General features: G+C 35.7%; 1 protein-coding gene across 2 annotated transcripts; it reads left to right on the forward strand.

Annotated features, from left to right (window-relative positions):
* The first annotated feature begins 5,273 nt into the window (after nt 1-5,273).
* On the forward strand, nt 5,274-27,306 carry LOC121410060. 2 transcript variants are annotated; one of them, XR_005969268.1, is made up of 6 exons: nt 5,274-5,759; nt 11,461-11,562; nt 12,346-12,449; nt 14,654-15,398; nt 20,199-22,505; nt 22,652-27,306. XR_005969268.1 is itself a non-coding variant. In XM_041601909.1 (5 exons), the coding sequence occupies exons 1-5, from the start codon at nt 5,548-5,550 to the stop codon at nt 20,272-20,274; spliced, it is 1,239 nt and encodes a 412-aa protein (XP_041457843.1). In that variant the 5' UTR covers nt 5,274-5,547; the 3' UTR covers nt 20,275-27,306. The 2 variants fall into 2 exon arrangements, 1 of the variants encoding a protein (XP_041457843.1); XM_041601909.1 differs by having other exon boundaries at nt 20,199-27,306.
* Nucleotides 27,307-27,552: the final 246 nt, after the last annotated feature.

The following is a 27,552-nucleotide window of genomic DNA, read 5'->3' on the forward strand; positions in this document are numbered from 1 at the left end:
CGCTCGCATCAATGATTAAGTGCAATCCACATCCACTTCATAATTTTCTTACACATTGCATGAAATAGGGTTTAAATTGACCATTTCAGATCAGAATATCAAATATTTCAGCTCGCGCTTCGCACTCGCGTTATTGATTTTGATGATTAAGAAAAATGTATACGGAATGCCCAGATTCTGTCTAACTCTAAAACGCATGTTTATTGAGATACATTGCTTGTTCTTTATTTAAAACGTGCTTGAATTATCCCTTTTCAGATCAGAATATTATAAAAATTCTGCTCGCGCTTCGCGCTCGCATTATTAATGTAAGAAGATACGAAGCTACCTATTCTTTTTTTGTTCCACTCGTGCTTAGCGCTCGCATCACTAATTTAGTTATATACCTGTCCCGTTCATGATTAGAAAAAAAGTGCTTAGAATGTCCATTTCAGTTGGGGACGGGATGTCAAAGAATTTCAGATCGCGCTCGCACTATTCAATCTCTTAAATATGTATCTTCTTAAAAAAGTCCTCACCATGTCCCTTTTCTCCGGGCCTTTTTGATCAGGCCAGAACGCATATAAAAAAAAATTCTGCTCCCACTTCGCGCTCGCAGTAATTATCTACTTACATGTGCATCTTGTCCAGGATCACAAACGTTACCCAAAATGTTCCATTATCAGAACAAAATGCATGAAATTCAAAAAAAAAATTATCTCGCGCTTCGCGCTCACAATTTTTAAACTGGGTTCATGAGATACACATTAATGTTGCTTTATAAGAATGAATATAAGAAGTTACTTTTTGGACTACCCCTTTAAAGGAACAAACAAAAAATTAACTTTCAGCGGCCGATCGGGGAAAGAAGGGGTGAAAAATATTCGCCCCCCCCCCTATTGGCAGAAGCTGGATCCGTCCCTGATCATGTGCATGCGAAGGCATCCCATTGGGTTAAGGTTTTTAATCATGACTTCTCATTTTAGTAATTGATCCGGTGGCTTTGGGCATTTCAGTCGACAACAGGTTAATTTAAGGTGAAGGACTCAAGTTCTAGACTGAGCCTTGATCAAAGGATATTCAGGATCTAAACATCTTTAAAACCCCCGACTATATTTCTAGGTGACGGGTTCAAGAATCGGGGATCGAGTGCTACAGAAGCGAGTCCCTGTTTGGCTCTTGACAGATGCTCTGCTGAATGAACATAATAATATTGGGAAGTGTGGACAATGTGGTTATTATTATCATTGCTTTATTGGAGGGTATGCATCTGCGTGTGTGTGGGGGGGGGGGGGGGAAGGTGAGGGGTCCCATTAATATAAAGTCTTCATGATCGATCTCTTATCGATGATGATTAATAATTCACTAACGTAGTATCAACTAATTACACTACTTATACACACCTGATATAGCTCTATTTCACTGAATGCACTATGATTAATATCAATTACCACTAGTGCTTCATTGTCATGAATTATTCTTGGAATTAACACCAAATCAGTCAGGTGGATTCAAAGCAAACCCATGCAAGGTAACCTGCATTATCCTCGCATGCGGGCTTAACAGAAGATGATAAATTGGGAAGGCTTGATTTCAAATCGTGAAATGAACTTTTTCACAAAGTCATGAGAATGTGAATATAAGGTTTGATCAACCCCGCCCATTCTCTCCTTACCATCCCTGGCTGTATACATTCTAACCGCCGATAGGAATCAAGATAGAAAGGACTGGTGATTCCAGAAATACCTTTGGGTAAATGTCAGGAAATGTGACGCACAGAGAGAGAGTGTATGACACACAGATCCGTACCGTAGTGATGCATCCACTTGAGAAGGGTACCTTAATCATTAAGAGTCTGCCAACTCATCATCCTTACACTCCAGAAGGGGGGGGGGGACTTTGGGGCCATGATCCCCCAAATAATATTCACGACTAAGAAAAAAATACAGGAAGAATAGGGGTGAGAATTAATTCAAAAGGTGTAAAATCTGATCTCATTTTTGTTACATGTCAGAATCTATCACAAATTAGATTTTTTAATTGAAATTGTAACAAAATTTGCTCGCTCACAGCTTTTAAGAAATTTCGTCACATCATGAAAATATGTCTGGTCCAATCAAATTGCTTGTAGCTCCTTGCGCCACTTTGATTCTAGCGGCACTGAGAAATCACCCCTCCCCTAATCAGAGTTGTCATGAAAGTTGCAAATATACTCAGAAATTTGAAACATTTTATACTCATTCCTTTTATTTAGTGTTAGAGGGGTGGGGGTAGGGGGACGATTTCTGTTCCAAAGGATAGTCTCTAACGTGTTTGTTCACTGCACTTTAAGTCGATTAATAGAGTGATTGATACAAGCTTGTCTACCTGCTGTTCCTAGGTGACTGGACGGAAGCTAGATCCTAGAGATAGACAGGATGTATCTATAAAGGTGTTTCATAAGTTAAGAGAGATTTTTTTTAAAGAACGAATGGTAATCCTTTCTTGTGGTAAATGGTATACAACAAAATGTTCATTTGTGATGATTTTGCGCGGAAGAAAGGATCACCAGTCGATCTTAAATGACTTAAAGTCGTGCTTAACTTACGATCAACTTTATGAAACTGCCCCTCATTCCCATCCCCATAATGTCTTTTTAAAGCAAAAGACACTCCATGTAAATTTTTGGAATTTAGTCATGTACCTCACATGATTGCAATTAGTTTTGACCTAGATATTCCAAATTTGTATTTAAAACATATTCATTATTTCAACATGTTCAATACACAGTCTTATTTTTTTTGGGGGTAGACAGATTTCGCATTCATATTCAGATTCATAAAAATCGGTCCACATCAAAAACGTATAGAAATCCTCTACTGGCAGTTCATAAACAGTGATAGGAATTGAACACCAGAGACGTGTAAATTGGAAAATATTAACCTCGGTTGAATGAAATATACATGTATCGCAATACAACATGAAAGTAATTGGCAAAAAATTTAACCCATAAAGACAAATAGACAAAAGTGAAAAATATGAAATATATGACTGAAAGCTGCTTTGCAATACCCGCTATCTGTGATATCGGACAGGAAGGATCAAAGAAAATAAATTAAATTGACTTGAAATTGAAAACTTTCATCGGACAAGGCATAATAGGTTGATGATATGTTAAAATTTCTTGGTAAAACAGTTATATGCAGTAATTAGCGAGCTGATGATGTCTTTTATTTTATTACATGAAATTATATTAATTCCAATTTTTTCCACCAAGAATAAAAAAAAAATAATTGTCAGCTTTGTTTGATACGTAAGGTAATTGTTTCTGGCTTCACTGCAGCTTGTAACAAGGGAGATATAGTCATCAAACATAAACGAAAATATGAAATAATTATGATTTCATGTAATAACATAACTAAAACGAAAGCGGGGACATGACATTCATTAATTCCCCTATTTATTATAGCTGTTTACACAAAATACACTTTCGAAGTTATGACGAAATTTCAAAAACCCAACCTCAGGTTAAGATTTTAATGTTGATTCCCCAACATGGTCTAAGTTCATTGACCCTACATGACATTTGACCTTGGTCATGTGACCTGAAACTCTGGAAGGATGTTCAGTATGTTTGATTAACCGTATGTGTCCAAATTTTTACTTTATAAGTAAAATACATCTCAAATAAGTCCTTTTATGGTTAACTCGGGATGTCAAACTTCCATTTTGTACTGTAATGGTTCCAGATGATGTAAAAGGACGCTCCCTCTCTGTGTTGTTAGAATAACCAATTAAACATACATAGGGCCTAGTAAATATAATTTTAAGAAAAATGTCATCTTCGCAGCCCCTCCCCCATATTCAATTTCGCTCTTTGCGCCCATTTATTTCGAAATGCTAGATCTGCTACAACCAGTGTTCACACCAAAATGATCAGTGGCGTACCGTGGGTCACGGCATTGGGGGGCACCAGCAAAAATTTTGAGTCACTCAGGGAGCGCGCTCAGTTGCCAGGTATACTGACCTAATAGAGACATTTTAAGAACATGCAGTGCCATTAAACGGGTATCTCACTGATTAAATAATGCGAGCGCGAAGCGCGAGCTGAAAATCTTTGATATTCAGACCTAAAAAGGGACATTATAAGCAATTTGGTTGTAATCATGATACGTACCTCTCGCCAAACAAACAATTCGAGCGCGAAGCGCGAGCTGAAATTTTTGTAAATATTGACCCCAAACAGGGACTTTTTAAGGACTATGTTTTAGGAATCCATTAAGAGGATACATATCTCATCATAGTCATCTAATGCTATAATGCCATCCTTTGCTGATTTTGTTATAATTACATCTAAACACATGAAACACATTTTGTTGTCATAGTCATACGCATCTCACTAATAAAAATTCTGCGAGCGCGAAGTGCGAGCTGAAAATTTAGGAAATTCAGACCTGAAGAGGCTTGTTTGCAGGGATTCACTAAGACCGTACGTATTTCACTTACCAAATGATGCGAGCGCGAAGCGCGAGCTGAAAATTTTAATATTGAAATTAGAAAAGTTGACATATTAAGGACTGATTTTAGGAATTTATGAAGAGCAGACATCTTACCAATCAACTAATGTGAACGTTAACATAGACAGGAAAGGATTTATATTAAGACCTTAAAATAGGGCAATCACTTTAAGTGGTCATGAAAAGAAGCAAATGTCACTACATCAAACAATAACTCGAATTGCGAGGAAATATATTTGGCGTACAGTATATTGATATGAAAACGGGAGGTTTTAGTACAACAGGGTTATATATCTCGTTAAACAGTCTATGCGAGCAGCACGAACAATGAAGACATATGCCCTGAGCAAATAATGTTTCATAAAGTGATGATTTTTTTTTTGTGATATAACATAATGTAATATAAGATATTATAATGAACAATAATTTTTTCTTTTCCCACTACGTTTCTCTTCATTTCTCCCTCTTTTTTCTCCTTTTCCCCGGTTTTTTGGCCAGCCGATTGGGGGGGGGGGCGTGCCCCCCCCCCCCCGTTGTTACGCCACTGAAAATTATTATAAGCTTATAGGATAAATAGATAGGTAGATTGATAGATAGATAGATGGTATTTATTGAATTCTTCACATGTATTGCAGTTAATTTACAAACTGAAATGCATGTAAATCGATCACCCAATTGATTACATTTTATAATACAATCTCCAAATGGGGGTACATGTCTTCTACCAAAGGAATAGGTAAGAATCCTTCATTCGCCCCTATAAGAGTTGGCTTGTCTATGATTCGTCATAATATGACCGAAAGCGAGGATATTATAGTCAGATAATTTCTATCGACACATAGTACACTCCCTTTCCTTTCCTATACTCCATTGCCCCCTATCGGTTGACTTGTGTGAAACGTGTATCCTCTCACTTCTTCAATCAAACGAGTCTTGGTGAATAGTTGTAATAATTTGCTGATTGTGAATGTATCAAGTTTATTGGATTGTTACCCCCAAACTCGCACTGTTACCATGATGATATTTATATTTTTATGGGATCAATTATGGGCATCGAATACTTCATACCTACATGGGTAGCTGCATACGAGACCGATATACCTGGAACTTTGAATCATTGGCAATGATGTGGCATGTAACATCTCAGAACATGTTTCAAAAACATGAATTTTCTATTAATTTTGTAATAATAATGCTGCTGACCTTATCATTGATAGACCATCAAGTTATCGGACAAAATGAGATTGATCCAGCTGGTCAAGGAGTATGTACTCATTTGGTCAGGTAAGTCTTTCTAGCCTCTTGTATTGGGAAAGAATCTGGGTTGTTAAGCTTAATAAATATTTGATACACTTTAGTGATTCAGTACAAATTTCACAGCAACACTGGACTGCCAATGGGTTGTTTGGTGTTTTTTCGTGTTAATATTGAGCTCTCTTAAAACATATTTTTATTAATCAATAATGATAATAAATATGTATGTCTGATGTGAGTGTTTGCGTCACGGTGTGAATAATTCACTTTTATTTCAATTCAGTGAGAGATAGAAAGAGGGAGAGATCAAGAGAAAGAGAGAGAGGGGGCAGCTTAGGCCTGTGTAATCCTTACAGGCCTCTATAGAATTGGCATGAATGTATAACATTGTCAAGGTTTGAACAAAATTGGTTAAAATCGTTAATTGAGAATAATGAATCCTGCCAGTCATCCTTTCGCATGCAGTATATATCTATAAATAGAATTGTTCAAATGTTTTTATATAAATATGTTGATGAATATAGGCCTATTAACTGAATAATAAGACAATGAGGGAAAACATCAACATTACATTTTATGCTCTATAGAAAGTCGGAAAGTAAGGAGTGAAGTTTAAACTGTACATTTTTTTATATACAAGTTTATTTCCTCTACATTAGGTAGCGGGAATCTATGGTCTCGGTACAATAATGCATTTGCCAAGTACTAAATACAGTCAGACATAATACAGAGGCAAATGGAGAGTCTGTTGGGTAGGGTTTGCTATTATCGGTGAACAACTCCTTCCACACTTCCTAATTCAATATCCCTTCTCATTGAATTTCAACCTCTATTTAGTTTTCACTTGGATGGTAATGAGTCTTTAGTTATTTCAGGCTTTGCAAAATTACGTGGATAGAGCTTAACATTCCAATAAAAAATATGTACGTTTTGATCTGGCGTCATTACTCAGTATTTGAAGGTTTCTCTTGCAAAATTTATTTCAGCTTTATTTAGAGTAAATCGAGATATTTCATTTTCTTGCATTCTTTCACCATTTTTTTTTCATAATAGTAAGTTATCTTAAGTGGTGACAAAATACCGTTTTACGAATCTATCTATATAAACGTTATTTCTTTCTATTATATTGGAGGAGGGGAGCAGGCCCTTTCGCAAAAAAAAATAATGCTCAATAGACACACAATGTCACATGGATTCACGATTATAAAATTCTTGTACCATCCGAGGGCAAGTTGTATTTAACAATTGCTTTACACCAATCATCCCTACATAGCCATATCGTCTATTGGATTCATATTACAGCACCGATGAAACTTTAATCCTTTATATTAATTGGATAATTTCAAGACATGTATACTCCAACTCCATGTAGCTTCACCCGTATAACAATCTCATTCATCATGTCCATAGAGTCCTCTATTCAAAATACCTAGTTCACACTGTCACGATTGAAACCGTGCTCGTATCAGATCCCCGGATCAGATCGTATCAGATCATTTGTGGCAATCGCATTGATGGTAGAATTTTTTTTTTGAAAGGTTCGACATTTTTAGCGATCAGCTACACTCTAAATGCAAAAGAGCTAATCTTGTCCTAAATCACGCTCCTCTCAGTGTGAGACGATTAGCCATTTTGGAGTGGGATTTATACCTTTTGAGATTTATAGCTCCTTCGGTAGTGCAGTGTATTTTCAATTTTTCATTCAAGAAGGAGCTATATAATGCACTCTCAAAACGATGACGTTCGTAACGGAACACGACGTGGGAACGAGGCAGGACTGCCTGCCAATTATTATTGATTGAATCAACAAACGAAATTTATCATTAGCAGAGCTGAACATGAATATTGGAATTGATACATTATATTTTCATGTATGATGAATTTGGATGTTACCAGGTATTAAAAAATTGGTCCACTAAGTGTGTAGGGAGGGGGTGGTGCCATGGTGATCCACAAAATCAACTCTTATGTTCAAGAATAGCCTATAGTAATATGCATTGCAAATAATAGCATTCCTTAGAGATATGAGAGCACATAATATATAAACGAACATCATTATGAACAGTCACAATTATGAACATAGAAATAAATGTCAAAATTAGCTGATCCACATTCCATCAATGATAAAGGTAAAATAACGTAATATGCACAATCAAATATAGGTGGGCATGTAACATAGCATAGGAAAGATTAATTTAAATCGATACACATTAAATAGGGGGGGGGTGCATATACCTATAATGAGTTACCATGATCATCTTCACTGCCCTCTTCAGAGCATTCTGAAATCGCCAAAAAGATACTTTGATTGATATGTTTTACAGATGTCAATCAAATCCATAGCCCTCTTCCAGTGGAAGAGGTCAATTGTTCCACACCTTTTCATTTTACCAGTCCCCTTCGTAAAAAAATATCATCGAATACATTTTTGTTTTCTTGTTACAATGACATCATTAACATAAATCACAGAAATACAAATCTTAAGATTTTTAAGATAATTTTTGATTATTTTCATTGACTGGGTTATTGAGTACACCCAGTGAGGTTTTCTGTATGCAATTTTGGCATATGTTAATATAACATCTGTTTGACCATTTTGTAAGGATGACATTATAATTTGACTGATCATCAAGTAGATTATAACAGACCCCATTTGCTGCCTCAATTTCTGACACATCATGAATCATACGTGAGCCAAGATTAAATTCATATCATAGTGCGATCTATTTGACACAGAGAAAATCTAGCGTTAACACCTTGTGCACTGTATTATTGGGATTTAGGTTTGCACTTCGAAAAAACGAAATGTAGGCATATATCTGTAAAACATATCAATCAAAGTATCTTTTTGGCGATTTCAGAATGCTCTGATCACTATACTATTATGATGCCATGTATAACAAATATAACCAAGATATACGATTTAATATGTTGACCATTTTGTTGAATTGTCATTTTTTATTTTGAATCATGTCATTGATTTTAATGAAGGTATACTGAAATTTTGATATATCATGAATTATTTTGGATGAGCTAGAGAGTGTTTCATTCTGTTATCCAACAGTTACCATAGAAACAGTGCTTCTCGGCCAATCAACCTGGTATTAAAATATAAACCCCGTCTCCTTCCCTCATGTATTCCAACATATATTAATACTTTTATCAAACATAATTTCTCAGACAATCGAAAAGCTACAATCGTGAAGAAGGATATCTGGTTGCTTGCCTAAAAGACAATCATACTCCTCTCGGCCATTGGAGTATCCAATAATGAACTTCCTAGAGGCAATCGCTAGTAAGAGAACCGTTTGTAGTTTGCCAGGGATAGATAAACCTTTGATTGTGTACACACAAGCGTACATACTTTCCCAAACCATATAGCTCAGACCCCTAACGTCAAAGTTAAACAGATGCTCTTTTCGTAAATAAGAAACATTTGCTACCTCATCAACAGCGAATGTGACTTGGCGTTTCCTTTTCATTCTTAAAAAGTATTGGATGTTTCATCATTTAAAAACAATGAAAGGCATAGCACTCAGTTTGGAATGGAACATACTCATCATTCATGCTGCTCTCCTTCTGTATCTAAAGTCTGTTTTTCTTTGGTAGTCTTTTATGCTTAGGTATGATCACAATGCGTGTAAACTCTTCTTTTTTCTTTGTAAAATTGAGTATGTCAACTGATTACTCCCTTCACATGCTTTTGACTCATTTTCAGTTTCATATTGCAGTTTCCACATACAACACTCTAAGCTCAAGCTCACATGACCTACATTGAAAGATCATAAGCAAATACCGGCGTTATCTGTTTTAACATGTATTCGAGTCACTCATTAGATAATTTCTCCGTGATTGCGTGTGTAGCTGTATATTCTACAGAACATACTTATGACAGAATTGATTTAATTTTGTGAAAGCAGAAAAATCAAAGATGAAAACAACGAATATGTTGAGTATGTTATGTATTGGCAAACCATAATAAAGGTCAATATGAATGTCGAGAAAACTTATGAAACGGAGATTCTCCCATCATGATCATGCCCATAAAAGCGAGTAAGATAATACTTATGAACAATCCTCCCTTTTGGATAAACATATCTTTAGCCCATTCTAATATTAATATTTAAAAAAAAATCATACAAAGGTAACGATGTAATGAAGCTTGTATTACACACCTGGATAACACGGCCTCTCATTAAAAAGAACAGCTGATGAGATGATTCTACATGCATGACGTCACAGGATCATGGTCGCATTTACAATGTCAGGGTGTCCATAGTATTCATGATAGTAATATTCAGATGCTAATAGCTTTCTTGTTATTCATTCATTTTTGTAATTTCATTATCATACATTCATTTATTTTTAATTGTTTCTAGGGTATCGCTCTCCTTTAAAGAAGAAAAAGTTGCAAATAATATTGCTGTATTTATTCATGTAGTCCAATATGTCGTAATCATATTTTTGGGACACATTTGAAGAGATAAATCATATCCTATATTCTCGTCTAGACAGGATAAAAGTAGCGTTTCCAGGAAGAGAGTTATCATTGTGAGATACCTCAGGGATGGTGACATCTTAATTGGTTTCCCTTATACGTTATAAGGAGTTTTTAAAGATGACCAAAATACAAGAAAATGAGAATAAAGTAAAATGGAAGCGGACAAACTGCTGTTTTTAGGCGTACTTCTTAAATAATGTTAGTGGGGTCATATTTTATGAACTTGATTGTTTAACAAAAAAAAGGAATAAATCGATAGTAATAACACATTTAGAATAGCGACTTTGCAGATTAAGATATGGATTATGGATCTAAGAGTTTAGATCAAATCACCTGTCAATCGTACATTCTCTGTGACTTTCTTGAATGATATCAATTTTCCAAAAGTACTGATGGATCTAAGTTGAGAAATTACTTTTAGTCGTGAATGATGTAAAAAATCAAGTTGGATGACATCAAAAATTCGTTTTTGTGCATCCCCCAATATAGCTGTTTTTATCTTTCAAATGACATTCATGTCTACTATGGACTAACCTCCCAATGTTAAGATCACCAAGGTGAGGGCCAATTCAAGGCAAGGTCAATGCTTGAAGGCATCAGGACCAATAATAATAATAGTAATAATATTATTCCGCATTTATATAGCGCTTAACACATCAAAAGTAAATGAAGGTTAGAAATGTGACGCTGTGTGAAAGATGTGCCTCAAAATATTTAAGACAACTGAAATCATTTTTGTCAATGAAGTATGTCAATATAGAAGAACACAATACATAAAATGGAATAGAAGTGTAAGAACACTGGCGGAGTAACAGAGAAAGACATTTGCTATATAATTTCCAAAGCAAAATTGTGGAGAACTCAAGACTAAATACAAAACAATATTGGAAATAATACCCTATTACAATTGATTACATACCATATTGGAGTTTTCATCTAAGTTGAACTTTTAGATCTATTTTTACTGTCTCTTGAAAAGGAGTCCCACATCTAAAGGGCACGTTTATGTAAATAAAACATCCGGTTTTAGGAATAAATACATATGATGATTTTGTGTGGATATAAAGGACCATTTATATGGTAAAAATTTCATTTTTCCATGAGGTAAAATGATTAAGTTCAGGAAGAGAGCGATTATGTATGTATATATATATATGTATATATATATATATATATATATATATATATATATATATTATATATTTATATATATATTTTTTTTACTTTCAGTCAGTCAGATACGATTGTTACATCAACGATGCAAAGCAGAATAGTTCCGTACAGCGGTGAATGCTCGTTTCATCATCATACCTCTGCCTGTATGGTCTATAAGTAAGTGGAAAATTGTTTGTTTTGGAGAATTTAACATTAAAATGGTAAATAATGTTATCCATTTAATTTAACCGACCCATCTGATAAATCCATAGACATTGTAATTTTTTTTTTAACTTCATTCCATTTAACAATTGAATTCACACCTTGTAATCTTGTGTGACTACATTCTTGAATTTTTTTCTTGACATCCTAACTGTATAAATACCAATGACTGTTTATAATTTTCAGGCTGAGGATGAGGTGCGACACCTCGAAACATGTTTATTAAAATGTTATGTTCTATTCTTTATTTTTGTCTAAAATGGTAAAAAAAAAGCCAGTCATTTCTGGCATGTCTGGACTACAAAGAAAAAAATCGCACCAAACAGGCAGTTTTCATTATCCTACGGCTGCTCGTTTGCTATAATAACACTTAATTTACGGTATCTAGGAAACACAACTGCGTAATGCAAGTACTGTATTTAGGTAGTGTTTTAGTACGTATCACGGAAAATTATCTTAATGAATTGGGAACCTTTTTTCAGTAGAAGGCGGGTGGAGAATCTGTTAAATCATGTCATCGGAGAGCAACTGAAACAACACAATCTTTGTTAATTATCATTTGCTCGGGAGTATAAGAATTATGAAACCCATGAATATAAAAAGGCACGTCCGTCTCTCTTGTCCTAAGTATACCATGTTTCCTACCTCCAGTAAAGTTGCCTGCCTTTCTTTGTCGTCCGCCAAAACGAGCTTGTCCATTAACGCTTTTTTTTTTTTTTTTTTTACTGTTCATTGCAGAGTATCATATCAACCAATATACAAGATCACTTCTAGGTTGAATTATATAACGCAATACAAGTGCTGTTACGGCTGGAAGAGAGTCGGCCAGAAATGTGAAAAAGGTATGCTATGTGATATATATGCTGGGAATCGAACCTAGCCCCCCCCGCTTGAATCATCGGTGCCTTAACCACTAGACCACAGAGACGGGGTTAGTGGTTAGGGCGATCCCGATCCGATTGACCGTTAGATAAACAAGATTTTCGAATCTATCAATTTTTCCAAAGTGCAGATAGCTCTGGGGAACCTTGATTTAATCATTGTTGTCTTCATTCATTTCTTTCACATATTTAGATACAAGATTTACCAAAGCTGTTGTACATGTATAAATTCTCACATTTGTATCATTTCTCCCATACATGTACTGTATCTAGGCAATAGCTTTGATCCAGCTGGGGCATGGCGGCTTTTCGTTGTTCAAATCCCACCTTTACACCTGACAAAGAAAATTAAAATTGGTATAGTATCGAAAATCTGTTTATCTGACGGTCAATCGGATCGGGATCGCCCTAACCACTAAACCGTATCTGTGGTCTATTGGTTAAGGCACCGGCGTTCCAAGCTGGGGGCCCTGGTTCGATTCCCGAAAGAGACATTGTTTGTAGGCATCACCAATTTGTCCAAAGGGTTGATGGCTCTGGGGAACCTTGATTTAAGCTACGCCTACCATTGTTCTCATTATTTATTTCTTACACACAAACACACACACACTCTCTCCCCCACCTATATACCTATATATATATATGTATATTTAATCACAAATAGTTTAGAATATGCCGTAGAAATGAAATAAAATTGTAGATTTTAAAAGGAGTATAGCTCTCAAAAATGAAGGTAAGGTCACACTCTTCGTCAGTGCCTACGATGTGACCAAAAAAAAAAGAGAATTCAAATTTCGTTTATGAATAAGTCGTCAAAAACACGTCTGTTCATGGGCATACATATTTTTTTTTTAAAATCTCTGTTTCATTCTTCACCCAGCGACTCGGCGGTACTGAAATTGACGTCCTGCATGGAGATTGTCTCATATTCAGTTGCGCATGCAAGCTTGGAGAATAACTCTATCAGCGCATATCAATGAATCAATAATTAAATGTTCATACCTCAGACAAGACGATTTCAAACTGATGGAATATATGCTGTCACTAGATCGAGCTATTCTCCCGGGGTTTTTTTAATCCTTGGTGAGGTCGAAAAAAAAATATAGCTGCCCCAGCCAAGAACGCCGCGGCGGTGCCTTAACAACCCGGGGGGGCCACTTCCATTCACAAGTGGATACCATGCGCGACCAGGAGGTATCGAAAAGCACCCTAAACACGTAATTTCCATATTCTGAAAATACACCCCTTAACAAGTATTGGCATGTGAAACCCTACCCTTAACAAGTATTGGAAACAAAACGATACTCTTGGCAAACTTCCCTGAAATGAACCCCTAAACAAGTACAGGAATGTTTTATTGTTACGGGTTCTTCGGTCGTCGGCTTTACCTTATTTGGTTTAGTACGACCCCACCTTTTACACCTCGCGCAAATCGGACTCTAAACACGTAGTGCTGGGGCAAAAAGGATATCCTTTATAAAACATTTTAATTTTGTTTTATCATCTCCTCAAATTAGACCCTAAACACGTAATTTTCCTAGTGAAATAGATACCCTTTTTTCATTATTATTGTGTTTTTGACACCCTTATCACGTTACGTACGTAACGTGCCCTATCGTGAAAAAGACATCCTTTTTACGTGTTTTTTTGGTCGCGCATGGTATCCACTCGCCAATGTAAGTGGCCCCCTGGGCTTAACAACCAAACCACAAAGCTGTAGTCCTACATGTATAATTTCTCAGTGTATCAAGGTTTAAATGAGATGGAGTAACAGCAAACAAAATCCATTTGAACCACATTTGAAACCGCCAGTTGAAAATATGTCAGGCATGCACTTTACTCAATCTTCCTTGCAAATGGATAGGAAAAAAAAGATTCCCGCTTTGCACAGATTTGTGTCTTCTGGTATACGGCTGTAATATGAAAGTTTGGGTTTCTTTATTGATATTAACAATTCTTTCCGTGTAAGATTCATGAGCTTCGGGACATCGCCGTGTGTTTTCCTTTTTATCCCTGATATCCGGCCCAATTTGAGATAAGTCCACAATTTCAAAGGCGTCTATTTTATTTTCCATCATTGAATTTCCGATTCGGAATATTTACTTCTTGTAATCTGGTTTAATATATATTTATATTGTACAAAATAATTATGTCTTTGAATACAGTTCCAACAACTGCGCCAAAACCACCACAAGGCCCAATTGTACCTAATGTAGGATATCCGATCCAGCCAGGCCTCGGTGGAAGAGGACAAAGACCAAATCCTGGATATGGCATTGGCCACAGAGGGTTCGGACCTGGAGCCTTTAAACCAAGGCCAGGATTTGGTGCACCAACCACGACAGAAAGCCCGCCAAACAGGGGTGGACAGGGTGGTAGACCAAATTTTAATCCAAGACCAGGATTTGGACCAGGAAGTGATAGAGGGTTCGGCCCTAGAACAGAAACTGGAACTGGTGGTGGTGGAAGGCCAAACGTTGGAAGGGATCCTGGATATGGATTTCAAGGAACGCAGATTCCTGATTACTCCGGTGGGCCACAATATCCTCAAGGACCTCAGTTTGGAACCCCACCATTGACACCAAATCCTCCTGGATCTCGCGGTCATATTGGAGTTAATGCTGGCAGGGGAAGACCAAACAATGGAGGTCCAGGAAATGGTATTAAACCAGGGGTAATACCTGGTAGATTCCCTGATAAAACAAAAGGAAATGGACCTGCAGAGGAAGACAAAAAGGGAAGTGGACATATGAACACATCCAAGAAATCAGGTAGCATTGTGACTATAATGGGTGCTCTTCTTGGTGTCTTCGGACTATTTGGACTAGGTGCATTGTTAATGATGTACCTTAGTAGGACACGTGATACTTCAGGACGAAGAAGTGTTAGACTTAGAAGGTCATCATTGAGGTGAGTAGATTGACAAAAATCTTTGGCTATCTGAATGTTTGATGTAGGCAGCTAACATGTTATATCATAATTTCTATTAAACCAAACCACTATACTACCACTGGCGGATCCAAGGAGGGGGGGGGGGTGGCACAGCCTGCCCGTTTCTCTTTCCCTTTGAGAGGCACAGTTAAAATGTGTAATGTAAAAATGCCGTTTTTGCTTGTCAAATTTTACCTTTGAAAAAATTGTGCCCCCCCCCCTAGAAAAATCATGGATCTGCCCCTAACTACTACCACCACCACCAACACTACAGTGCGTATAAAAAAAAAACGGGACAGATTTGAAAAGTCTATAAAAATTTTTGTTTCAAATTATGATTTCTATAATTTGGTGTCAATACGTGCTCCTGAGTCTTATCCTTCAAATGCCATTAAAATAATTTAGTTTCGTTCATGCTTGAGCGAACACGGAATGTTTTTGTCTGGGGTAAAAAAGGAGGCTTGCGCCAAAATGGCATAAAATGATAAATATGATGATCGGACTTCTCGCTAATCAGCAGACTTCCTCTGAACCTTTTCATTATCTTTGCCATAATTTTCGAATTATGCGGTTAAAATTCACTTCCAAATCTACTTATTTGCTTGAATAGTTCTGTTGTTGTTCACTTTTAATATGTTCTCTTTTAGCTTTGAATATTCCTAATTGAGGCAAGAACTTATATTTTTTACCAAAGTATGGGAGAGCATGTTTTTTTTTTCAAATCCTTTCATTGTGTGCTACAAACAGTGGCATACTGAGGGGGGGGGGGGCTTGGGTCCCCCCAAATAAAAAATAATGACCAAGGGAAAAAAGTGTAAAGGAAAATAACAGAAAACATAGAAAGTGAAATATGATATCATTTTCTGAATATTATGTCAAAATGGATCTTTTAATTAAAAAGTGGAAATTTTTGCTTCCTCGCTTCACAACTTTTTAATACATTTTACCCGATCTGCCATATCTTGCTCCTTACAAAATTGACTCAATACACAATCGCCATAGAAAGACATAAATCCTTTCCTGTTTGTCCTATCAAGCACATAATTAAACTTGTTGAAGGATTCAATAACCCCTTGAAAATAGGATTCATGTCTTTTATAGGTACCATAACATAATTTGATTCACATAATAAAAGGATTTGAATAATTACAAATTCTCCTAATTAATCATGCAAATCTTCCTATTTGGGTTGACAAAAAGTCTCTTCTTTTCTTACTTATGAAGGAAAGTTCAAAGGTAAAAGAAGTTCAAATGAAAACCAATATCATTCAGGTAAATAAATAAATTTGTAAATGAAATTTGACAGCATAATTGAAAAAATATGGCAAAGATAATATATTGAATTGAATTGAATAATTAAAAGATTAAGAGAAAGTCTGCTGATTAGCCGAAAGTCTAATCATCAAATTTCCCATTTCTGCCATTTTGGCGCAAGCCTCATTTTGAACCCCCGACAAAAATGTCCAGTGCTCGCTCAAGCATGAACAAAATTTATTGTTTTAAACGGTGTTTCAAAGATAAGATCTTAATTCAATTTATTTTTAATTCAATTCAATTTATTTTTCTCAGTATAAAAACAATATAAATAGTACAAACATGAAATAAATCAGATCGACATAGACATAAATGAAGTATTATACTGAAAGTGTAGCAGCCAAAAAGAAGTTAACCTTTTGTACGGCCGACCCAAATAAAATAATACATTATTTGAACAAATAAAGTAGAAAAGGGGAAAGAATTACCCTACGAACCCAAACAAACAATCAGAATAATAATTACGTAAAAAAATGAATAAGTAGTGAGGATTTCATATTTACAATTTTTCCTAAAAACATTAAGAGAGCAACTATCCTTAAGTTCCTTCGATAAAGTATTCCAAATTAATGGTCCCCTATAAAATATTGAGTTTTGAAATAATTTTACTACTACTACTACTACTACTACTACTACTACTACTACTACCACTACTACTACTACTACTACTACTACTACCACTACTACCACTACTACTACCACTACTACTACTACTACTAACACTACTACCATTACTACTACCACTACTACTACTACTACTACCACTACTACTACTACCACTACTACTACTACTACTACTACTACTACTACTACTACTACTACTACTACCACTACTACTACCACTACTACTACCACTACTACTACTACTACTACTACTACTACTACTACTACTACTACTACTACTACTACTACTACTACTACCACTACTACTATACAGTGCGTCCCAGAAAAAACGAAACCGAGATTTAGCGATCATTTATCATTACTTAATCATAAATAAAATAGACAAATGACCTACCAATTTAAAGCTTAGAATCTCCTCTTTCATCTGATATTACTTAGATTATTTCTCATTCACGCATGAGTGAGCAAATGCAATTGGAAGAAAGGATATCAAAAACTCATTTGGCGGGGGGTATCTGGGTTTCAAAAAGAAAACCACATTTTTGAAAAGTTCAATATCTCCTCTTTAATTTGATACCTAAATTACAGAAAATGGTCACAAAATAACAAAGTTCTGGTCATTTGAAATAAGGCTTGAATTTCAATAATTTCATAAAATGAAGAGGTTCTCCAGGATGGCTTTCAAACTCTCTCGACACTCTGTTTTGTTGACGATCAGCCATGCATTAAATCTTTTGTTCACCATGCGAAAGCTTCTGTGGGAAACCGGTGAAAACACGTTTATCTCATGAAATTATGGAAATACAAGCCTTATTTCAAATGAACAGAACTTTTTTATTTCTTGACCATTTTTTGTAATTTTGGTACCAAATTAAAGAACAGATATTGAACTTTTTAGAAATGTGGTTTTCTTTTTGAAACCCAGATAGCCCCCGCCAAATGAGTTTTTGGTATCCTTTCTTCAAATGGTTTTTGCTCACTCATGCGTGAATAAGAAATAACCTAAGTAATATCAGATGAAAGAGGAGATTCTAAGCTTTAAATTGGTAGGTCATTTGCCTATTCTATTTATGATTAAGTTATGATAAATGATCGCTAAATCTCGGTTTCGTTTATTCTGGGACGCACTGTACAACCACCACTATTCCACCTCCCCCTACTACTACTACTACTACTACTACTACTACTACTACTACTACTACTACTACTACTACTACTACTAGTAGTAGTAGTACTACTAACACTACTACCACTACTACACTACTACCACTACCATCACTACTACCACTTCTACCGCTACTTCCCCTTCTACCACTACTAACACTACTACCACATACTACTACCACTACATGTACTACTACTTATACTACAACAAGTACTACTACTACTACTACTACTATTGTTTAATTTTTATTTTCTTTGTTACTTATTTTCTTTCATTCTTTCTTTCTTATTTTATTAATTCTTTTTTCATTTATTCAGTCATTTATTTATTTATTATTTACCACTCGTGGGATGGGACACTACTAGTACTGCTACTAATACTACTGTTTATTTTTTTCCTTTCTCTGTTTTCTCTCTTTCTTCATTTATTCAATACTCGTGGGATTGAATACTACTAGTGCTATACTACTACTACTACGTCTGTTTATTTTTATTGTCTTTCTTTCTATTTTCTTCCTTTTTTCTTTCTTTCTTTCTTTCTTTCATTATTTATTAATTTATTCATTCATTTATTTATTCACCACTTGTGGGATGGAACACTATTACTTCTATCTTACTACTACTATTACTACTACTACTACTGTTTAATTTTTATTTTCTTATTTTCTTTCTTTCTCTCTTTCTTTCATTCTTTATTAATTTATTCATTTATTTATTTATTCACCACTCGTGGGATGGAACACTACTATTGCTATACTACAACTATACTATTGCTGCTACTACTACTACTACTGCTGCTACTACTACTACTACTATACTACTACTACTACTACTACTACTACTACTACTACTACTACTACTACTACTACTACTGCTACTATACTACTACTACTATACTACTACTACTACTACTACTACTACTACTACTACTACTACTACTACTACTACTACTACTACTACTACTACTACTACTACTACTGCTACTACTACTACTTCTCCTAATACTATCACCATTATTAGAATACTGCGAATATTATATTTAAACATTTACTGTACCATTGTATTATTTTGACATCTTTGTAATCTTAAGAGGTGTTTCTTTGTTGACGATGCCCAGACTGTACTGCAGTAATCAATATGATACAGGATTGATGTATACTACAGTTTTTTTAGGATACTTCATTCAAGCCATGTTTAATATTCATTGAATGAAAATGATAGAATATGCAATTTCTCGTAAAACTTCGTTGATGAAAGGACTATCTGTTAGTGCTGTTGTCATTCAAGACATTTTCATTTATGATAATGTGTAAATTATTCACCCTCCTGTTAATCTCATACACTGTTCTGGTATTTATTTTACTGTATATGTATGCCCATCATTATTCAACAATTTTCTCATATAAATTTATACGCAATAAAAAACAACTGTTGGAACTACCAACCTAATAGTGTTAATGATAACTAATACTGAATAATTTGAATAATGTTATCTTCTCTTTTACGTGACATAATCAATCAAGGAAACATTAATTATTTTTACGACTATTAATCATAACTGTGGTACTTCAATTCATACATGCTTAAGAGTCATTATCAGCAGTTAAAGCTTAAAAATGGAAATTAGTTTATTTGTTTACTATCATTATCATTATTATCTTTATTTTTTTCTTTCAGAGATGCTGCTGGACGCGATTCATCGGAGGCTCACAAATCATGGAAATTCTCAATTTATCAGTTCCGTCTTCAATGATATCAGTCTATTCAATGAGTCACAATTCAATTTTGAACTTCTATACACAACCATACACGTATATTAAAACCTTCCAAGAGGGAACGTTTAAAGAATGGGCATCAATAAAGAAGACCAATTCATATTTAGTTTTGAGAATAATACTGCTTTACTAATTATAACGGATTTAAATATAAAAAATAAATTGGATATAAAGATCGAAACACAAAATACAGAAGTAGCTGATATCGCTTGATTAAAAAATATTTATTTGTAGATCCAGTTTAGTGTCCAGATGAAGGAACAAACGTCTGAAATAATGTGTATACTAATTATAATATCTCAAAAGTTTAATTGCTCCTTCAACTTGAGAGATTGCCATTCTTGTAACCTCCTCTGATTTAACGAAGAGTTTCCTTATTGTCAAATCTGCAAAAAAAAATTGGGTTTTTTTCTTTTTAAATAGTGTAATGCATTGCCAGCTTTCACATTTGCATACCCCACGTTGTACATACAAATGCGTTGTGAGAAATGAATAAGGACTGTGTAAAAGTCATGACTTTCTAAAATTTTCATCTAATTTTGATCATATTGTTGTTGAAACTTTAGGGTTATGCAAATTTGATTTGTTTAAATCTTAAACCTCTTTTTCTCGGGTGCACTTCATCTTCTAAAGGGCCAAACCGAAGAGTACATGCCTTTAAATTAATATGGAACATTTTTCCATAACATACTAAAGAGGCCAATTAGGTAAAAAGTTCCAATACATACACAACCCTATCCACTTTTTCTCTCTTTTTTTACTATTTAAACCACGTTCATATAATCATATCTGACACAGAGCACCATCTGAAAAATCGTTCCTAGAGTAAATGCTGATTTGTGAAATTATATCGTTTTCAAAACTGAACCGAATTCAATTTAGTTCTGACAAAAGCAGAAAAAATGAAATTTATATCAGTTAGTATGGCAAAAATGCAGCAGAAACTAATAGAATTATGTTTGGGGATATATTTATCTTATGTCAAGAATGTGCCAAATTTTAAAAACTTTATGAACAATAAAGGGTTCAATTAAATTTAAAATCTAAGTTGCACGCACAAATTTATTTTAGTTGTGCACCACGGAGTGTTCTAATTGATAGATTTGCTTTTTGCTTTGATTTATTGTTTTCTTCTGCTGTCATACATTCGTATATTATATTTTTCGTTACATAACAAACGTAACATATTGATTACTCATTTTTGGCATGAATCATAGAGAAAAAAATGGGCTGAATAATAATAATTCAAAACAAAAATGATCTACGATAAAATTATTGTATGATTCACAATTTACAGGATTGTCATCATAAGCAGATTGCTTGAAAAATAAATGACAACCTAGAATTAAAACTCATGAAATTGATAATACATGCAGCAGAATGGTTATGTTCATATTTTGAATAATGTAGATAGAGATGATAAGGATGATGGTGACAAAGATGGATTGTATACACTCTTCTAAACAATTCCCGCATTATATTGGACATAGACACTGAGTATGTTGCTGCCAAATCCCGTTTCGGGTCAAATGTGATAACAGGCCCAATGTGAAATATGGAACTAGAACGCACTAACAGATGTACAGATATCATTTTAAAATCATTGGTATTTTTAAATTCATTACTTGTCGGCATATGCAGACTTGCTGTACTCCACCAACTTTATTGATGAGTGTGAGCAGGTCACTTACTAACTAAGTTTTTGAGTGATTTTGGATTTGAAAGAATGACTTTATCAATGTTGTGTCCATGTTTAATTCGTTCCAATCTTTAGTAGTTCGAAGGAGGAAGCTTTATTTATGTAGACGCAGGAGCTTGATGCTATTTCCTCGAGTCTGGCGGGTAGTTTGCTGGATGAAGTTTTTTTGGTTGATGCTGCAACAAGACCTTTGATTATTTGGAACATTAGGCTCAGTCTACTGTGTTTCCGTCTGACTTCCAATGAGTACCATTCTAAGACCCGTAACATGGTTGTGCTGGTTCGTCTGTAGCTCCCCATACAGAAACGAGCTGTCTTTCTCTAAATGGCTTCTATCTTCTCGGTATCCTTCTTGTAACGGAGCGGGGATCCCATGCAGGGGAGGCGTATTCCAGGATTGGTCTCACCAACGTTTGGTAGGAAAGTTGTTTTTATTTCCTTGGCAGCAGACCAGGTTCCTTCTCAGGAAACCAAGTACTCTGGTAGTCTGTTATCCATTTCAACACCAAGGTTAGGCTCTTGTCGAGGCCATGGCGGCTGCTTCCCGAGCGAAGCGAGGGATTTCCTCGAAGCGCGCGAATAGGCCTGCTCGCGGCGCTCTGCATCCCTTGCTTCGTCATGTTCGCTCGGAAAGCAGCCGACAGGGCCTCGACAAGAGGCTACACCAAGGTGAGAGCATGTAGACACTTCTTGTAGTTTTTGGCCACAGAAGGTGTAATCTCTTTCTGCAGGAGTCTTTACTGGCCTTGGATGGTACTTGCATGATGACACATTTGGCTGGATAGAAGGACATGGCCCATTTATTCTGCCACTCTTCTAGTTTTGACAGATCGTCTTGGAGGATTTGAAAGTCATTGTGCCAAAAGTGTAAATGACGCAATCATCGGCGAACAGCCTTGTCGTTGACAGGAGGCCATCAGGTAGATCATTGATATACATAAGAAAATCTAGTGGGCCTGTTAATGTGCCCTGGGGCACATGAGAGCACTGGCAACTCCTTAGAGGAATATGACCAAGACTGTTTGAGAGAAATGTCTTTCCCACTTTAGGAGCGATCCAGTAATGCGCAAAATGATTAAACTTTACTCAGTAGCAGACCAATAATGTTCCAATCGAAAAAGAAATAGCTCTTTTTGTTCGCATCATTGTTAATGATGATGAAACATAAAACAAATGCTATATAGCTCAAAGCAAACAAATAGCCTAGAAAAAGCATATTTTTTAAGAAATTAAAAAAGTGCGCATCCTTGCATTTGATTTTGGTTTTATATCAGTCGCGATTATGAGAATACAATCAAAGCAGTGTATGCCTTATCTTAGCCAATTAAACTTTCAAGCACTTGCTTATTATTTGCTCCACATGTCCATACTTAAATTCCTTTATCGGGTCCTTCATGCGTAATGATTCATGCAAAACACTTTCCAAAGGCTAAAAAATCCAACTGCCTCTTTTATGAGGTCAATCCATTATCATTTTTATCATCATTATGTCACACTTCATTATATATAATTGACTTAAAGTCAATATTCATCATTGTCATGGGTGCCGATCGATGTTAATGGTTGGAAAATGACTGACATAAATTTTGTTTTCTGTGAGTGATTTTTTTTTTCACCCCATGCAGCAAAAACTGTCTCAACGCGACATTTGTGCAAAAACTGACACCACAAACGGTTACCCCTTAGAGAAATTGTCGCCTAATTTAGGCAACAATTTGTGGAGGAAGGGACGTACACCACAACGTTGCCCCATTTCTTCTCACCACTATCCTAATACAGCAGCAACTGCCAACACACGCTAATACAAAAGAGTTATAAAAAAAAACACGTTTTAGGTTCATTAAAAAGTGTTAATGCCACCCCACTTTCCTTTTCACTGCATAGGCATGAATCATTACACGCAATACAACTATAATAGCACTCTATTGAACAACAGGCATCTGGATTGATTACTCAACCATCAATGACACATTCTCCCCTCCTCTCTTTTTCTCTCTCTCTCCTTCTCCCTATCTCTATGCATCTCTCTTAACATTGATCATGTTGATGCTTCAAACTACACACCTCATTTTAGGGTGTTTTTTGCAATAAATCAATAATGGTGAATTACTTTTCTTGCATTTTCCAAACGTGATAATGAGAATTAGACCAAATATATATTAGACCAATTGCAAATTGGACCAAATTATTAGTAGACCAAATGGGTTAAGTCCATGTGTTGATAGACAAACAGAGAATTAGTCCAACTGTTGTTAGACCAAGTGAATAAACTGAATTTCTATAAAATATATATCAGCCTCCCCCATTTAGATCAAACGGTGAGTATCAAATTGGCTATTCCACGATTCGGCAATTATACCTAGTGGTCATGAGACCAAGCAAGAATTCGACCAAGTCGTACATAAATTTTAACCAGACGGTCACTAGAGCATATGGCTTTAGCTCATATGGCATTAGACGATCAGAGTATTTGACCAACTTCTACTGCTAAATTAATAAATAAAATCAATAAATAATACAAATAAAAATACGCACACACACACACACAACCTTACCAACACAACGCTCACCTCTAACACAACACACACAACCTTACAACAAACAGCGACACGGAAGCACATACACTACTCATCAGACTGGTGGTTGAAGAAAATTTGAGCATGTTGATGGGCGACGGTGGTTCAAGGTTTCTTTTTACTTACACAAATTGGCGCCTCGCTTCGCCACGCGACAAATTGTCGCGAGACGACAATTTGTGCAGGGGTGACAATTTGTGGTGTCAGTATTTGCACAAATTGTCGCAGGTTGACAATTTGCGGTGCAACAGGGGTCGAGAGCAATGCAAGTATAATTCTTTAGTGGGCCACACATGGTGTAAAGGACAAATTAAAACAGCGAGGGTGCCAAGATTCTGACTTTTTAAAATAAAATGAAATTTAGTAATAAATTATTTTGACATATTTTAACATATCCTATTCGCCATTTGTCTTTTCCTTTCTTTCTTATGTGAGATATACATGTATCCTCCATCCCCGAGATGAACACCTATGATCATTATTATCATCTTTGCCTTTTATTATCCCTATTGCCTTCTGCTCTCAATGTCATGATAAATCAATCATATTCCATTTAATTTCTCAGAATATAGAGCAGGGATTCTCAAACTTTTTCTTTGAAGGGCCAGATGAGACTCCAAGTAAAACTGAAAGGGCCAGGGTGAAATAGAAAAAAAATGTGCGCGAAGCGCGATGACCCTTGCAGTCGGGGTCCTATATGCTCTCTTGTGCAATCTGGCCCTTATTTTGGGAGCATTAATCCAACAAATTTATAACAGAATCATATGGAACGCAGGCAAAATTAGAAAAGATTTCAAAATACAGCGAGAGTCAATATTAATGATAACGAAATTGTAGTACTTTGTTAAAAGGAATCTAGATTGTACCTATGCATACCTGGTATTGGGGAGATAATAATATCTTGAAGTATCAATATGTTTTGTAGTCAAAGTAGAATGAATAATAGAGCATGTCTGTTGTAGACTCTAACAAGGATGTCAGTCTCCTGGTCACTTTCAATATATGGGAAAAGTGACAGTCTGTCAGCAAAAAGTTGCTTGAACCTTGGCACAAAAGGTGTAATTGCCAGGGGCCGCGGAAGCGGGTGGGGGGCTTCAGTCCCCCACCTTTTTCCCGAACCATGTACATAAACGTAAAAATTACCATATGATTGTAATTTTTTTGCATGGCCAGCCCCCCCCCCCTTGAAAACCGTTCAGCGGCCCCTGTCAAGGTACTTCGGCATGAGTTAGTTCTTTAAAATGTTCATTGTGGAAAGTGCACTTTGGCACCTGTATGTAGATCCAAACATGGTGAGAACAGCGCTGGTCATCTAATAAGAAAGTAGATCGAACAGACGGAAAAGACTCCACTAAATTTTATTTATTTAAAAGTCAAATTAATTTGACTGCCATACGTAATTTTATTACGGTTAGGGCTACAAGGATACACAATAATTGAGCTATGTTTCATATTGTGACTTAAAAGTGATTAAAAAAAACCCAGCAGAGTCTCGCGGGCCGGATTGAGAAGCTCAGCGGGCCGTAGTTTGAGAACCCCTGGTATAGAGGAATTAAATCGAGTCAATAAGTGTTTACTATTATATGTACATGTACATCTGATCTCTTCATCATAAACAGAAAAGGTTCATAGTTCTTCGTATGTTACGTAATAAGGGATATTAAGTACTCAAGTTTGAAATATCATTTACTTTGGATATGAATGTCATCTCTTGATATTAAAATTTTATATTTGTGCTAAAGCTTAACAAGTTTGTCAATTTTTAATTTTTGTTAAAAAATGTCGATTTCGATATCAAGCAGCCAATTGCATTCCATAAAAACAGTCATCAAATAATCGGATTTAAAATCTGAATGTTATGACATTTGGAAAAAAAATACACTGAAAAATCCATACAAAGTAGTCAAGGAATAACCAAGTCATGACATTTCAAAGTCTTAAGATTTTTATTTCAGCAACGGCCCTATACATGCACGTCTTAATGGATATACAATGAGCAGACTGGTGGTGTCATATCCCCACTTATACTTTTATGCTATTCAAAATTTGCCTTCCAAGAGGAAAAAAAAAGATTGACTAAATTGTTGCTGCAACTTAGTTTGCTACAAGGAAAAATGTCATACACACATGCATGCAAATGTGAAATAATTATCCTTGATTCGGGTAATACATGGGACATGTAAGAAAAGGGAAAGTCACGGGGACTTGATATCATCAGCCCATCTAATGAATATTCATTTACCTTGGAAGTAGGCATAAAGTTATACACATCTTATTTGCCCCCTCTGCATCCAAAAGTTGGTACCTAAATCTAGCTCATAAATGTATGCTTGCATTTCAGTGTTTTCACAAAATATTACTGAACTTAAACATTGTGATATCTTCGTAATTTGTTCTAAATTTTTAATGAAACTTTAGTGTTAGATATGATTATTTTCATCGCGGAGTTGCCTTGCTTTTAATTCCAAATGCCGCTACTCAATTCCAACATCGGCGCTTGTTTTATTCAACACTGGTGCATTTGAAAAAGATAAGTCCCTATATTGATTTCAACTCCGGCGTCGGTAAAAACCTACGAAAGAAAAGTGCCACGAAGAAGAGGAAGAAAAAAACACAACACTATTTCTACTATGCAGATTGAGTTTAGCTCGTATACAGATCGCAACATCTCTTACTGAGCTCGGAATGACTCGTAGTGCGAGTTGTGTACCGTGGGTCACAGCATGGGGAGGGGGGGGGGCAGTGGCGTAACTACGGGGGGGGGGGCGCCCCCATTGGCTGGCAAAAAAGGGGGAGGAGAAAAGAGGGAGAAAGAAAGAGAAACTTATCGGGGTAGAAGAAATTATTTGTATATTATATCATACTATGCTTTTTGTATTATCATTCCTGATGTTCGCAGTGTCTGTTTAATGAGATAAATAATCTTGTACATAAAACATCCCATTTAAGGTTAATTAATATACACCAAACATGAATATATT

Source organism: Lytechinus variegatus, chromosome 3, assembly GCF_018143015.1.
Source record: "Lytechinus variegatus isolate NC3 chromosome 3, Lvar_3.0, whole genome shotgun sequence".
NCBI classification, from domain to species: Eukaryota; Metazoa; Echinodermata; class Echinoidea; order Temnopleuroida; family Toxopneustidae; genus Lytechinus; species Lytechinus variegatus.

What these genes read in the sequence shown, in the direction of transcription:
- LOC121410060 (XM_041601909.1), top strand. Translation starts at nt 5,548, where the DNA reads ATGGGTAGCTGCATACGAGACCGATATACCTGGAACTTTGAATCATTG. An exon ending in GTATGTACTCATTTGGTCAG is followed by an intron (nt 5,760 to 11,460) that starts GTAAGTCTTTCT and finishes TTTTACTTTCAG; the next exon opens with TCAGTCAGATACGATTGTTA. An exon ending in CTTAGAAGGTCATCATTGAG is followed by an intron (nt 15,399 to 20,198) that starts GTGAGTAGATTG and finishes TTTTTCTTTCAG; the next exon opens with AGATGCTGCTGGACGCGATT.